We start from the raw sequence: 17,361 nt of genomic DNA on the forward strand, positions 1-17,361 counted from the left end.
ATGTCCAAAAAAGAGGAGCCCTCTTTTCCTCATTATGTTTGAAATATTTTGTATATTTTGGTTTATTTCAGCATTGCTTCATAATTTACAACCTTCTGCTTTATTTTTGTGGTCCTAATATTTTCCTTATAATTCGCATTTCTAGTACTTCCAATTTATCTAAATTATAGTTGAACTAAGCATATAGTTGAATTAAGTATTTGCTTACATATAGGCATTCTGTCTTCACTACTGTGTTGTAATGCCTTATTTTTGCATTTTTTGATAGGCACTTTTAATTGTAGATGTCTTTGGTGATGCCATATGCTTCCCCATTTTATGCAACCTTTCTTCTATTGCAGATTTTTCTAAAGCATTTCCTTGGTTTATTTCCCCTAGATATTTTAATTTTCTTACCCCCTCTATTTGGCCAATATGTTTCCAGAAATTTTGGAGCGTCCGTAACATTTGTTACAAATTTTGTTTTTTTCTGGAGAAATTCTTAAGCCAGTTCTGGTTATTTCTTCCAGGAGTTTATTTGTGTTGTAGCAGATGCCGCATTTTCAGAAAAGACAGCAAAATCATCTGCAAATGCAAGGCAGTTGATTTTGATCTTTTTGCTTCCTGTTCCTAGCTGAGATGTTAAGTTCAGTAAGTTTTTTGTTCCAAATTCTTCCTGTTTTCTCTAACACACTATTAAAAGAATTGGAAAAAGGCAGTCACCTTGTTGTACGCATGTTTTTATTTTGAAAGGCTGTGAAATTTCTCCCCCGAATTTTACTTTACAGACTGTTCCTGTTTCACGGATTAGGTTTGCTAGTTTAGACTTTGCACCAAATATTCAAATTATTTTATCTATAGTTTCTCTATCAACAGAATCAAAAGCCTTTTTGAAATCCACAAACATAACTACAATATCCTTTGAATAAAGTAATCTGTGGTGAATTACTGGTTTTGATTTAAATATTTGTTCTGGTTATGACCTTCCTTTCCTAAAGCTGCCTTGATATTCACCAACATGACTGTCTAGTGTTGTTTCTATTCTGCTTAACAAAATATTGGAAAATACTTCATACACTACTGGCAGTATAGAGACTCTACAGTAGTTGTTTATTATCTGTTTTGTGGAGTGGGTGTATCAAGGCAACTTCCCATTCCTTTGGGATTTTTTCTGTATTCCGGGTTTTCTTCAAAGACTAAATTTAGCTCCTTTGGTATACTTGGCAAGGACCACCTCAAAAGTTCAGCTGCAATAGAATCTTCGCCACTAGCTTTGTTGGTTTTGAGGGTCTTAATTACGTCTTGAATTTCTTCTCTAGATGGTGTAAATCTTCTTCCAAATTTTTATTAATGTATGAGAATTCCAATATATGACTTGGTTCAGGACAGTTCAGAAGCTGATGAAAATATCTTACTAGTATTTCACAATTTTCAGTATTGGATAACCCAATGTTGCCATCTTCATTTTTGAAGCAGACATTTGGGGTTTGGTATTTCTGATTAACCAAGCTGTTCCCTTTCTTTGTTGTTTAGATTTATCATAATTTTCAATTTTCTTTGAGCATTTCCATTTTTCCCACTTTTTGGTCCTCTCTCTCTCTCTCTCTCTCTCTCTCTCTCTCTCTCTTTTGTATGGCTTCTTTGTACATTACATTCCACCACATTTTCCTTTTATTTTTTGTTGACCTAAATAATTCCTGTGCAGCATTATTAATTGCTTTGGATATTTCTTGCCAGTTGCAATGTTTAGCTACTTCAGCTTTGTCTTGATAGTTTTTAATAGATTGTTTTGTTATAGTAAGCCTGACTGTATTATATATTATTAACTTTTGTGACTTTCTTTGTTCCTTATTAGGTAGGGGTTTGACTTTAATCTTAGAAAGGTAATGATCAGTATATAATAGAGGGAAACATTTCACGTGGGAAAAATCTATCTAAAAACAAAGATGATGTGACTTACCAAACGAAAGTGCTGGCAGGTTGATAGACACACAAACATACACACAGGAAAGAGGGAAGGAGAGGGAAAGACGAAAGGATGTGGGTTTTAAGGGAGAGGGTAAGGAGTCATTCCAATCCTGGGAGTGGAAAGACTTACCTTGGTGGGGTGGGGGGTGGGAGAGAAAGGACAGGTATACCCTCGCACACATACACAGACACAAGCAGACATTTGTAAAGGCAAAGGGTTTGGGCAGAGGGGTAATGATCAGAATCAAATTCACTGTTCCTTACTACTTTCACATTCATAATTTCCATTGTACTTTTTTGTGAAATAACCACATGATCTAACTGAAATTCTCCTAATATTGGGCTGGGTGGTATTCATGTTTTAGCTTTTCTTGGGAATTTCCTAAAGAAGGTTGACATTAGTTTCAGGTAAGAGCTTTGACACAAGCTGATTAGCCTCATACCATTTGGTTCTTCTGTGAGCTGGGTAGTGTTTTACTACATTTCTTAATTTATTATTATTATATCTGTAATCAGTGCCCCCTCCCCCAAATCAATTTAAAAGATTCAATCTTCAGGTAACTAACAGGGCAACTGTTAAATGTGTATGAATAAGTGTGTCTGATCATCCAATAGACGCTAATTTTGTGAAAAAAAAGATAGGTAAGACATTCTTGGATCTCTACAAATAAGTAACTGGTTAATGGTCCTTCTTGCACAGTGATTACAGCATAGACAAAAGATTACAAAAGTACTCTCATTTCCTTACTTCTTGGATTAAGGACAATAGTTGGAAATAAGATATGACTGCATGGTAATATTTGCAGGAATTGCACATGAGAATGGCAATGTGTTGGCTGAGAATATTCCATTGAGAGGTGTGGCCCTTCAGAAGGAATGATATTGGCAAGAATATTTTTTATCGTCAAATTAAAATTACTTGTTCATAGACATGCCAGACACCACTACACGAGTGCCACAATTGCTGTCACCTGTCCCCATGTACTGCTTAGTCAAACAGGGAGCAGGGTGCCTGTGTTTACAAAAGTGGATTGTTGTCCTTCACAGTTGGCAATAGAGTAGCAATCCCCAGACAAAGCTCCACATTGAATCTTAGAAATAACACTTGTTCCCAATGTTTCAGATGTTATACACTTGTCATACTGTACAAATGAACTGCTCCCTCCTCCTCCTCCTCCTCCTCCTCCAACACCACCACCACCACCACCACCACCACCACTTGGCAGTAGTGGACAGTTGGTGCATGATGTAGAGAGCTCTGGAGAAGCTCATTTCAAAGACAGTGCTTCAAAGTATCATTACTGCTATAGTGGTGTAAGTATCTAAACATAAAACAGAGGATATGTCTCACAGAATATTGCTGTACCTGTGTTGATTAGACTGTTCATTTTACGGTAACAACTGTTTGAAGATATACTGACAGTCACTGCTGCCCCACCTATCAATATGTACTGGGAACGAGGTGCCTCGCTGACATCTCTCTTTTCTTGGTGTGTTCAAAATTATCATATGTTTGTTCTACACCCCCCCCCCCCCCCCCCCCCCCACACACACACGAGAGAGAGAGATAGAGAGAGAGAGAGAGAGATTCTTCGTTTCAGACTCACAGTGCCTTATATTACTGTTTGATAATTGAAGTGGAAGGGAATGTACATTCTTCCTCAGACTACCTGTCCTCCTTTGGAAATCCAACAGAATGTTATCAGTTGACTTACCACAACGGTTTTTGTAAAGATATATTCCAGCCCAGAACTCAGAAACTACACTTGCAATATATAGACCATACCACAAATCTTATTTCACCAGTTAGATTCATAATGACACCCAATAACTTGCGGGATGAGGCCTATCAGCATGTTTTACGATTAACAATTTTACGAAGATTTCCTTAATATTACTGGATAAATTTCTAATGTAACGGAACCTCTTTTCCTCCAGTTTCCATCTCCACAAGTAAATATTTAGGATCACCTACTCGCTTAGCTACTTCATAACGTCCATCATACAGTAAATGGAAGTTGTCGGTTTGCTTTTCTAATAAATCAGACCTGGGATGACAGCGAATCAGTCAGGTTCAAAAATTGTTTCTTTCCTTTCCTCTGTCTATAATACTCTCATACTACTACAACTCTCCCCCCCCCCCCCTCCCTCAGCCCTCCCCCAGCCCTCCCCCCCCCCCCCTCCCCCCCCCCCCCCCTCCCTCCATCCATCACTTTTCCTCTAAGCATCTTTGATGATATCACAATCTTTCTTGCCAGCTGTCCGTGGCTGGCCAGGTTAATTTTGCTGCTACTACTACTACTACTACTACTACTACTGATATCTGTATAATAATGTCAGCTGTTTCGGGCAGCAGGGCTGGCAGATGTACGGTCTAGTGTATTCAAAACCTCTTCAAAAGGAATTCAGTTCATTTTATATGTTTATCCACTGACGATGTCTCTTGTTCCAGGCTGTCTTCTGTTCTTTTAAGTGTCCTGTAAACTGCAGGCTCTGTTCATTATGGGCGATTCTCATTAGGAATGAAATCACTGTTCTGGGGAGGAACATTTTTTATCTGTGTGTGTGTGTGGGGGGGGATTGCAGAGTATGATGTAGATGTAGATGCTGCTCTATTCTCTCATAAATGTCATTTATGAGAGACTAGAGCAGCATCTACATCTACATCATACTCTGCAGTCCACCTAAAGTGTTTGGCTTAGGGTACTTTCGGTACCATATCTGATCCCTCCAACCCTGTTCCAACCGTGAATAGTGTGTGGGAAGAATGATTGTTGGTAAGCCTCTGTATTGACTCTACAGACATGCTGGTTTGTCCTTGCATCACTGTCAGCATTTAATATGTGTACTTCTGTATATTTTGATGCAGTTCTCTGCTCATTACTCCTTGCTGCATCATTTTTTTCTAACAGGAGAAACACTATCACTATTACGCCATGGGCCTCGCTGGTATCTTTCAGTTTTTAATTAAGTCAAATGCTGAGAGAAGATTCAGCAATTCTTCTGTACTCTGGATCAATACAGTAATATTTTTCTGTGGTTATCAAAGCTATAAGTTTCTCTGGTTCCAGCGGTTGATCTAGGTGATATGCTAACGAGACTTTGTGCTAGAATAATTCCGGCACCATCACATAATTACCATTGTAAAGAGGCCTTGTCATCAGCAGAGACTTAACATGTGCTGTTGTTGGCTTAGCCCCCAGTACAGTGCCAAAAATCTCTGCTTCTGCCCTAAATAAGACTCTGTGTCTCCCCATAATGCCCCATCATAGTTTTGTTTTTTCTGTAAGGGGCTGGCTGAACCAGCAGTTTTGCTGTCAGATAATGGCACAGTAGTAAACCATTCTTTGAAGCTGCAGACAGATTGCACAGGATGTGTCGTCGACTTCTGCTCCTCAGTTTCCCTCTTGTAAGAACGCAGGTGCAGGTGTAGAATCAGTATATCGTACCTCATTGTGCATGGTGCTTACTCATCCAGCTGTATCCCCATCAACAGGCTCTAACGAAACAAGCAGTGTAAGATGATAATCCCATTCACCCACTGTTAGTGTTCCCTGTCCTCCAGCTAAACCTGTCTGATCATTACTAAGTTCATGGAGTACATCAACTGCGCATGGATTGTTTCATTGAATTTTGGTTCCTGTCAAGTGAGCAGTTGCCTGTCAAACCACTCTCAGAAGCTGGTGACATATGCTCGGCCTGAGGTATCATGACGACATTTTGTAGTGGTGGTCCCATGCCAATTTCAGAGGCTTGCCAGTCTGCTGCTGGAACACAATCACTCAATGCACTCTATATTCTTGAAATAAAAGGTGCATATTACTGACCTAGCACAGATTTCTTGTTTGCAAACTACTTGTTATTTCAGTAGACAGCACATGGAGTTTAGTGTCTTAACTCAGTGGTCTTGGAATTCCAACAGTTTCTACTGAATTTAGCTGTTTTGAAAGTGAGGTTACTTTTCTCCATTCTCACGTACTCTCCCCTGAACATCCTCTATCTGCTTGTTCGGAGTGAACAAAGCTGTCTCCTGTTCATCACATCTAATTTTAACATCTTATATTTTGCTCTAAACTTTTACACTGAAATTTTGAAATTTATGACTGACTCGGTGAAGTAGAATACTTAACACAAACTTTAAATTTAATTTGACATGCAAGTTTACAATAGGATCTTGAGACTCCTTTCTCTTACTACCTTTGATACCCAAGAAGATTGCTCAAGCAGGTTCATAAACAGGAAGGTGGTTGTGGCTCCCCTGGTTTAATAGTGTCGATGCCACTGGTGCTGGCATTAGTGTTGGGGGCATCAGCTGTGTGTGGCATCTTGAGACAGTGGCACCCCTTGGGTTGTGGGATCTCGACTGCAGGCTGGATGGCAGCCCCCACTGGTCAAGGTTCTTTGTGTGCAGTGGTACCTTGTCCAGCCGCCTATGTTGCCACTGCCAGTCTAGATCAGTGTCAACGAAACCTCATGGGACTTGCCCTGTGATTCCACCCCGGCATCCTCCATCATCCCCTGGAATAATCATATCTTTGTGGGAATACTCTATTGCCATCTCTTGTCGCTCCATTGAATGTATTGTCATTCCCCACATCTCCCACTTGTGACTACAGAGAGGTTTCTCCTTGTTTGTGTAGTTCAAAAGGAAGATTTGCAATCACCGATTGAATTCGGTCACCACTCCTAATTTCTTCCCTTGGGATCACCACCTTAATCCAATAGTTTCCCCCACCTTGTTTCTCTTACTTTGTGATTTCAGTGCACCACACCATGTAGGGAAGTAACACTTAGTCTGGTAGGGGCTTTCTGATTGACCAGTTTGTTTCTGATCTCAATCTGTGCCTCAGAGACATTATTGCTATCCACTTCAGTGCTGCTCATACCACCTTTCCGGCTATTGCTGTTATGGTCACTTCACGAGGATCGTTGTGACAGTGAATGCTTCCCAGTGATTGTAATACTGCTGTATCGTCCGATGGACCAGTTAACAAAATGGGCTCTACATAGAGTCAACTGACAGTCGCATACCTTTGCTTGTCACCTCCACCGCAGACTGTCAGATTGCATCAACGAGGTTATGGGAGACATTTCCGATTTAGGCACCTGCACCGCTGGAATTGCAGTTCATCTTACCTTCAGGCACACACTGCCACCTGCCAATCCCATGGTAGAACAAAGACATCTATTCACGTAGGGCCAATCATCGTCTCAAGTGTCATCCCTCACAAGATGTCCTCCTCCCTTTTAAGCGACTGCGCACTAAAGTTCGCTGTCTAATAAAGCACAGTAACATCACATCGCAGTAATTTTTTTTTACCTACATAAGACATATGGCACTGTTCGACGCCATCACATTTTACTTTCCCTCCATGACTGGGATTTCTGAGACTCCATACTGGTATATTTGCCCCCCCCCCCCCCCCCTCCCTGCCGCCCGTCCCGCCCTTCCTCCAGATCCAAGAGAGTAGCATCCCACAGGGCGCAGTGCTGAGTCTCACAATCATCCTCATTGTCATTAATGGGCTAGTAACTTCTGTTGGGTCGCTTGTCACCCTCACACTGTATGTCGACAACTTTTGCATTTGGTGCAGCCTTCACTCAAAGGCCTTGGCTGAAAACCAGTTCCAAGACTCCAGCTAAAGAGCCGCCGTTTGGCCCCTTTCCCATGATTTCCAATTCTCTTCTAAGAAAATGTGGTTCATGTATTTCTGTCACCATACTGTAGTCAATCCTGGCCCCAAACTCTACTTGGGTACCCAGCACTTGGATGTTGTTGCACAGTCAATTTTGTTTTCTGTCTTTGATAAAGAGCTAACTTGGCTGCCCCATATTCATCAGCAAAAAAATTAGCTGCATGTGGAAGCTTAACACTGTCTGCTTTCTTGCCCACACTTCTTGGGGTGCAGGTTGTGCTACAGTTTTCTGTATTTACCAGCCTCTGGTCTCAGCCTGATGGTACTATGGTTGCCAGGTTAATGGCTCTGCGGCACCTTCAGCTTTGAAATTCTTAGCCCAATTCATCATCATGGTGGTGGTAGATAGCTTCTAGTGCCTTCTGGACTAATCCTGTAGACAATCTCCTCCCTGGAGCGGTAATCTACCCCCTTCAGTTCTGATGGCACCAACAGTTGCTCATTTATGCAGTCATCATTTGACAATTTCCTCGTCATCCAACTTGTCACATTCTCTTTTTCACACAAGGGGTGTTGACCCCCTGACACCTGCCCTTTGTGTGATTCTGCCAGTTGGAATTTGTCTCCTGGGACCTCCGCCTAACCTCCTTAGAATGTACTCCCATTGTTCCTCCCCTCTCTCCTCTTGATACCCAGACCCTTAATTATGACCAGCCTATTCCATGGCCCTAAAGGTTCAGTCACTACTGTGATGTTTTGGCTTTTGTTCCTTTCAGTTCTCCAAGTGTATAAGGGTGTTCCATGATTTACACTGGTGTCTCTAAAACCATGGATAAGACAGAATACACTTTTACATCTCCTGCCAATCAGAAACATCATTTGTTGCTTGAAACTTCTAGTGTGTTTTATTAAACAAGACTCCCTTGACCATATTTGAATCTTTGTAGTTACTGAATGAGCAGTCTCCAGGCCACTGATTACTCTTATTCTTATCACCATGTACTATCTACTGTTCGTGGTCTCCCTGACCTTAATCGCATTGCCTGTTATGTCGTCTTTCTTGGGTCCCAGGTCATACAGGTATCCCAGGCAGTGAACTGACAGATCATTTGGCTACAGAAGGTATTATTGCCCCACATTCACTTTGCTGATACCAGGTTTGAATTTGTAGTTGCAACTCGGGCCGCTGCTCATTCAGAGATGAAACCTCATGTGGTGGGCTACTGCTCCCTCTAATAAACTTCGCAATATCAAGGAAACTACTGCACCTCCTTCGATTTCTCCCAGAAAGAATCCACCATCCTGCCCCCTCAGCATTGGTCAGACTAACCAGTAGTTTCATTTCATGAAATGAGCCACCCCCACATTGTGGTTGTGGAGCCTTACAGACAGTAGCTCTATTCTGGTGGAATGCCCCCTTCTACTAGGCCTCCATGTCAAGTATAGGTTTCAAAATTCCATGTCTCTGACATTGTCAGGTAATTCATGCACAGTTGAACTGGTTCTCACTATTCTCTGGGAAAGTGGTTTTTATTCTCATATATAAGGGGTGGGAAGGGGATGATTGGGGTTGGAGCATCTCATGCTGCATGGTGGGTCGGGGGGAACCCTCAGTCCCACCTCCTTTGTCAGCTGTCACTTTCATCTCTCTTTTTACTGTGTTTGAGTTGCTAGTGGGTGTGGTTTGCATCTTTTTCTGCTGCACCCTATTTTCCATTTTAAGGTTATAACTCTGTTGACTAGTGGGTGCTCTTTAACCCATTGACTATAAGGAATCGGGGGTGGGACTTCACATGCAGAGCCCCAGGAGCAAGCACCTGGTGCCTTACATATTTCCCTCATTATGATTTTATTATTATTCAGTCCAACGTGTGTCCATTATGTTTTTAGGCATCTCACTTTTACTGTTCTGGATCTCTCGACTAGAAGGCATTCTTTGCTGTGTTAATTCACCTTTAATTGTATTGGCAGGGGTTGGGTGCTGATAGGGATTCTCTCTTTGTGGATAAGCCCTGAGAGACCCCTCATCTGCTCTGACATTAGTACTGCCTTCAGTGCCTCGATTTTGGGTGTTCTCTCTGTTGAACTTCTTGATCCGTACTATTAAAGTATCTTCATAATTATTGATAACTATCTTTTCAGTGTTTTCCTTTTAAGGAATCTATAAAACAAATGTGGCAAATTATATTCTGCATTAACACTGCTTTGTTCTTTAAATGTGTTGAGATAATATTCAATGAAAAGCTTTCCAAAAACACAAAAGTGTAAGTCCAAATCCATCAGTAATTTTTAGGATATACAATACAAACGGTAGTTTTTTTCATTTGCAGTGCTTTTGGGATTCTTCCAAGAGACTAGATTGTTCCCAAACATTTGAAGTTGAAACGTGTTGTAAAATTTTGTAGGGCTGTAGCCATGGAGTTACTATTTTGTGTGTCCAGGACAGAAGTCTCCACAAAATTGGAGTTAATAATCTAAATCAACAGCAAAATTGCATATATAATTAGTATTTTACAAAGTTTGATGTGTGTATAAGTCAACTCATAACAAAAGTGACAAATGTTGTAGTCAGTAACTGATCCTGTAGATGGTAGTTACTAAATGGAGTTTAAACTAGTGCTGATTGTATAGATGTATTAATAGTTAATTTGTATAACTTTTATTGTTTAGATTTAACATTTTTACTGGTTGCCCCAATGCAAAGACTTGTACAATTGTACTGAGGGGTGGTGCAGAACAGTTCATGGAAGAGACTGAAAGATCCCTTCATGATGCCATTATGATAGTCCGGCGTACAATAAAGAATGATGCTGTAGTTGCAGGTTAGATGAACATTTCATGACAATATATTTTATAAGATGTATATGTTGACTACAGGCAACAAGTGTAATATTTTTGCATCCTTTTAGGTGGTGGTGCAATCGAGATGGAACTGAGTCGAGCGTTACGTGACTACTCGCGTACTATTGCTGGGAAAGAACAATTGCTGATTGGCGCTATTGCAAAGGCTCTGGAGGTTATACCTAGACAGTTGTGTGATAATGCTGGATTTGATGCAACTAACATTCTCAACAAACTGCGCCAGAAACATGCACAAGGTATCTATTCCATAGATTACAATGTGAGACACACTTTTTTCAACACAGTTCTCCTTCAGATCTGTGTGCAGTTTTTCTCCATTGAGTTGGCTCTATCCCTGAAGTGAAGAGAGGTTCTGGAAGGCCGTCAAAATACCCTTCCATAATAGAAACTTCGTTATTGGAGTCATGACTTTCTCCAGACATAAAATTCGTTTAATGGGGAAATACGTGGAGATTATAAAGTGCCAAGCTTGGTGAATAGTTTAGATCTTCTAATTCATACTTCAATTACCATAGTTTTCTCATTGTCAAAGGAAAAGCACCTTTGCGGATTGGTCTGTTGCTCTGATGTGAAGTAGAGGAATGTGACGTCGCCTAGATTGGTAGAAACTAGCAAACTGCTGTTTGAAATACTGCACTTAATTAGATAGGAGACCCTTGAAAATAATTGTTGTTTGAGTGAGGAATGTACTTACTAAAAAAAATTTGTTTTCTTCTCACAAGATAATGAATCTCTGATCAGAATGTCCCAAATTCTGTCATTATTTTTAAAGATCTGTGCTTTAGTCTTACAGAGAAGATTCTAAACTGACACCATCATACAGAATTTCATTGACTGTATTAACAGATTATTGCTTGTATATTTGTACCTGGATGCATATTTATTAAAAAAAAAACAGTAGTTCGTCTTGGCTATATGAATACGCAAGGTCACCAAAGATATGCATGACTTTCTATCATTGTTGATGGCAGGTAAAATGTAAGAACATATTTAATATTCCTTTAAAGGTTTTAGTTTTGCTTCAGTAGTATGTTTTTGCTTTGGAATATTGCAGATGAACTACTGAACAAATTATACATAATCTTTTTTCCAATGGACCCGCAGCTCGATATGTCTTGTAAATACATAATGAATTAAGTTCAAAAAGATGCTTCTATTTTGAGATGTTTATTTAATCATGACAGGACTGTTTCAGCACTATTGCCATCATCAGGCAATCTAAAAGTAATGGATTTATTATATACTATTTCCTAGGGCAGACGGTAGCCTACTTGTCATATGAGATTGACAACCATTCATTTATGGAATTCTTAACTTACATCGCTGTTTAGTCACTTAAGTGTTTTTCTTAAGTCTTTTATAGTTATTTTATGACATAGCTTTCATAGGCTATATTTGTTGGAAGTTATAGCCTGAATTTTATTTTTTGTGAGACACAATTTTTTGTTTGACGTTTAACCAACGATGTTAGAAGTTTACATCAGAGCAGTTACTTATCGATTTCCCTTACCGTATTTACTCGAATCTAAGCCGCACTTTTTTTCCAGTTTTTGTAATCCAAAAAACCGCCTGCGACTTAGAATCGAGTGCAAAGTAAGTGGAAGCTCTTAAAAATGTTGGTAGGTGCCGCCACAACTAACTTCTGCTGCGAATATATGTAGCGCTACACTGGCATGCTTTGCAGGCACAAAGATAAATACTGGCACCAAAACCTCTGCGTCAGTAAATAAATTAAAAAAAAAAAAGTTGAAGACAAGATTTTTTTTCTCTGCCCCGAGTTTCGCCCACTGCATTTTCATACATTATCCAATGAAGTAAATACAAATTCCGTATTGTTCATCTTCGAAAGTAGCAGCATTTCAATGTACTACGAAAATCCGACTGGCAAGACTGTTTTGGATGTTTGTCAATATGGTCAACTCTACGTTCTGAATTTTTTCCTAACTGTGAGAAGAGATGGTTGCTAATAGGAACTTTTATGAATTGTGAATCACATGCAGTATTCTCTTCACCATAAGAATAATATGAATGTAAACATTTTGCCATGTATTCTTTCGTGTTTGCTGCTATCTCATTTGAATCCTGTGTGCCTAATAAACTACGAAACTAGAGTGAGACAACAGCAAACGCGGAAGAATATACATATCATGTCATGTATATATTCGTATTATTCTTATGTCTAATAGTGATACAGTCAGAAATGAAGCACGGCAATTGACTAGGTCTTTAAATCTAAGATGACTCCAATTTCTGTGCAGAATGTAACGCACTAAAGAGGCGTCTGCAAAGATTTTCAAACAAAGAAAAATTTTCGCTAAACTCTCGTTCAGAACATCTTCTATCATACGCAGTCTATTATTTGGTTCTTGTTGATCATTATCAAAGAAAGCATCAGTGTAAGTAACAACAAATAGCAGTCTCTTGCCATTGTTTTGCTAATGAAGCAATTCCTCTCTCTCTCTCTCTCTCCCCCCCCCCCCCCGTAAGCAGCGGTAGCGCGCACAAAAGCAAGCCATGCCACGAGCGGCGACAGGTTGTAAACACTCGTTATCAGAATGCAACAAACAATGCATGACCCAGTACAGTAATGTGTTTTCAGCTTAGATTGACGTAAACACCTATAACAAAGAAAACAGCACTTATCAGATCAAGGAAAAATAAGCAATCAATTCAAACCAAATGAAGCACGTGAAAAAGGAAGGGTAGCCATATAAATACGGACGGAGCGCCTGACGCATAGCTATGGCTACCTGATAAAGCTTAACTGCTAAGCTTATGACTCGAACCAAACTACTGTATCGTCATTCATTCGACCTAAATTGTGTCTCGTATTACAATGGACCAACTTTGTTTTGATTTGAAGTTGCGGCTTAAAACTTTTCTCTCCCCTTGAATTTCGAGTCTCAAATTTCAGGTGCGGCTTAGATTCGAGAAAAATTTTTTTTCCTTGATTTCGAGTCTTATTTTTCAGGTGCGGCTTAGATTCGAGTGCGGCTTAGATTTGAGTAAATACGGTATTTACCATGTTGTTTATTTTTATCTGTGAATGTGTGATTGGTTTGGCTTAGCTTATGTCTTTCGTTGTTTATCTGTTTTCATGATCGATGATTTGAATAAAGTTTTCTATATAGATGTTTATGTTTTAGATCTAATTGCTCGTTGAGTATTTGTTGTGGATATTTGTGAACATGTGTGTAGATTTCGACCTCTTCCAGAATATTGAGTAAGCAACTTTTAGGTGTTATATGCAAAATCTGGATTGCTTTTTCAACATTGTCTGTGGTATGTTGTTCTATTTGTAGGTGTTGAAAGAAGGTTGATGGGTTGCTTTCAGTGTTTCTTGTGTGTTCTCTGTATCTGGTATTAAAGTTCCGGCCTGTCTGACCTATATAGAACTTATCACAATCTTTACACTGAATTTTGTATATACCTGGATTCGAGTGTATTGGTAATTTAACTTTTCCCAATCTAATTTTTAATTTTTCTTTAGTGTGGTCTACGAGGCGTATGTTTATTTTCTTTAACATTGTGTTTGGTGTGTTCAATATGTTGCCTATATAAGTTGTCAGTATATATGTGAATTTCTGTCTGGTTTGTGTTTCTTGCTGAAGTGTTATTTTTGTCTTATATCTGTTGAAACAATTTGTGATTAAAACCATTCTGTAGTGCCACATATTTTAAAATTTTTATTTCTTTATGTATTGCTTCTTGTTCTAGTGGGAGGTTTATTATCCTATTGATCATGGCATGAAAGTAGGCTATATATGTGCTTTTGGGTGGCACAAAGTAGCTCTTATAATGTTATTTGTTGTGGTAGGTTTTTGGTATATATCGAATTTATGTGTATTTTCAACATTTTTTATGGTAAGGCCTAAAAAGTTTATCGCTTTATTGTGTTCTAGTTCCACAGTAAATTTAATTTTTGGCTGTAGTGCATTTAGTGCATTGTGTATTAGCTGGAGGTCTGTGGTATTTCCATCAAGTAGCATTAGGGTGTCATCAACGTATCTATAGCAATAAACTTTTTTTTCTAAATAATGGGTTTGAGTTGTTGAAAAGTTTTTCTTCTAATGAATTTAAGAATATATATGCAATAGTTCCTGAAATGCTGCATCCCATAGCAACTCCCTCAGTTTGTGTGTAGAATTTTTCATTAAACAAGAAGCAATTTTGATGTATTATCAATGTGAGTAATTCTGTAATTTCCTTAGTGCCCATTACTGAAGTTTTCCTATGTTGTTGTTGTTTTCAGTCCTGAGACTGGTTTGATGCAGCTCTCCATGCTACTCTATCATGTGCAAGCTTCTTCATCTCCCAGTACCTACTGCAGCCTACATCCTTCTGAATCTGCTTAGTGTATTCATCTCTTGGTCTCCCTCTACGATTTTTACCCTCCACACTGCCCTCCAATACTAAATTGGTGATCCCTCGATGTATCAGAACATGTCCTACCAACCAATCCCTTCTTCTCGTCAAGTTGTGCCACAAGCTCCTCTTCTCCCCAATCCTATTCAATACTTCCTCATTAGTTATGTGATCTACCCATCTATTCTTCAGCATTCTTCTGTAGCACCACATTTCAAAAGCTTCTCTTCTCTTCTCTTCTTGTCCAAACTATTTATCGTCCATGTTCCATTTCCATACATGGCTACGCTCCATACAAATACTTTCATAAACGACTTCCTGACACTTAAATCTATACTCGATGTTAACAAAATTCTCTTCTTCAGAAACGCTTTCCTTCCCATTGCCAGTCTACATTTTATATCCTCTCTACTTCGACCATCATCAGTTATTTTACTCCCTAAATAGCAAAACTCCTTTACTACTTTAAGTGTCTCATTTCCTAATCTAATCCCCTCAGCATCACCTCCAGCTAATACACAATGCACTAAATGCACTACAGCCAAAAATTAAATTTACTGTGGAACTAGAACACAATAAAGCGATAAACTTTTTAGGCCTTACCATAAAAAATGTTGAAAATACACATAAATTCGATATATACCAAAAACCTACCACAACAAATAACATTATAAGAGCTACTTTGTGCCACCCAAAAGCACATATATAGCCTACTTTCATGCCATGATCAATAGGATAATAAACCTCCCACTAGAACAAGAAGCAATACATAAAGAAATAAAAATTTTAAAATATGTGGCACTACAGAATGGTTTTAATCACAAATTGTTTCAACAGATATAAGACAAAAATAACACTTCAGCAAGAAACACAAACCAGACAGAAATTCACATATATACTGACAACTTATATAGGCAACATATTGAACACACCAAACACAATGTTAAAGAAAATAAACATACGCCTTGTAGACCACACTAAAGAAAAATTAAAAATTAGATTGGGAAAAGTTAAATTACCAATACACTCGAATCCAGGTATATACAAAATTCAGTGTAAAGATTGTGATAAGTTCTATATAGGTCAGACAGGCCGGAACTTTAATACCAGATACAGAGAACACACAAGAAACACTGAAAGCAACCCATCAACCTTCTTTCAACACCTACAAATAGAACAACATACCACAGACAATGTTGAAAAAGCAATCCAGATTTTGCATATAACACCTAAAAGTTGCTTACTCAATATTCTGGAAGAGGTCGAAATCTACACACATGTTCACAAATATCCACAACAAATACTCAACGAGCAATTAGATCTAAAACATAAACATCTATATAGAAAACTTTATTCAAATCATCGATCATGAAAACAGATAAACAACGAAAGACATAAGCTAAGCCAAACCAATCACACATTCACAGATAAAAATAACCAACACGGTAACTAAGGGAAATCAATAAGTAACTGTTATGACGTAAACTTATAACATCGTTGGTTAAACGTCAAACAAAAAATTGTCTCACACAAAAAATAAAATTCAGGCTATAACTTCCAACAAATATAGCCTATGAAAGCTATGTCATAAAATAACTTCAAAAGACCTAAGAAAAACACTTAAGTGACTAAACAGCGATGTAAGTTAAGAATTCCATAAATGAATGGTTGTCACTCTCATATATGACAAGTAGGCTATCGTCTGCCCTAGGAAATAGTATATAATAAAACCACTACTTTTAGATTGACTGATGATGGCAATACTGCTGAAACAGTCCTGTCGTGATTAAACAAACATCTCAAAATAGAAGCAGCGTTTTGGACTTAATTCATAAAATATACATAATTCTCTGTGTATACACTTACTCAAGACTGATGCTGTGAGTAGCTGAAACCTATCTCTGTTTGTGACTATTTTGTTGTTGTGTAATCTGCGTTCAGTGTGATGGCCTTATGCCCCTTAACTAGGGATTGGCAGGGGGGGGGGGGGGGGGGGGTGCTGTATGCCCATCTGCTACCACCGTACATGTACATCCATACTCCGCAAGCCACCTGATGGTGTGTGGCAGAGGGTACCATGAATAGCTCTATCAGCCAAGGGGCTTCACTGTGGGGGATCGAATGCGGGGATGCGAGGGACGTCGAGCACGTCCCACATGTCCTCCGATCGGTCCTCTGCTGTGGCTGCCCCAGGTACTGCCTGCACTGAGGTTTACCCCTCACCCGTGGTCGAGTAGGAGATCATTCCAAAGTCTGGCAGGCAACAAAAAACTTTCTGAGGGGCTGATCATAGGGCCTTCCCGGTTCGTTTGATGAATAGTTTTTGGGCGTTATCTGTGGCTGACGATGTCTCTGAGCCAGATCTACATCTACATCCATGCTCTGCAAGCCACCTGACAGTGTGTGGCAGAGGGTACCTTGAGTACCTCTATCGGTTCTCCCTTCTATTCCAGTCTCCTATTGTTCGTGGAAAGGAGGATTGTCAGTATGCTTCCGAGTGGGCTCTAATCTCTCTGGTTTTATCCTCATGGTCTCTTCGCGAGGTATACAT

General features: G+C 39.3%; 1 protein-coding gene across 1 annotated transcript in view; it reads left to right on the forward strand.

The window, feature by feature from the left end:
* Positions 1-17,361, forward strand: part of LOC124613046 (T-complex protein 1 subunit eta) — an 80,778-nt gene that overhangs the window by 52,074 nt on the left and 11,343 nt on the right. Inside the window, exons 7-8 of the mRNA XM_047141619.1 lie at positions 10,254-10,405; positions 10,493-10,681. Coding sequence (XP_046997575.1) covers positions 10,254-10,405; positions 10,493-10,681 — 341 coding nt within the window. The remainder of the gene's footprint in view (positions 1-10,253; positions 10,406-10,492; positions 10,682-17,361) is intronic.

The sequence above is a fragment of the Schistocerca americana genome, chromosome 4 (assembly GCF_021461395.2).
Source record: "Schistocerca americana isolate TAMUIC-IGC-003095 chromosome 4, iqSchAmer2.1, whole genome shotgun sequence".
NCBI lineage: Eukaryota > Metazoa > Arthropoda > Insecta > Orthoptera > Acrididae > Schistocerca > Schistocerca americana.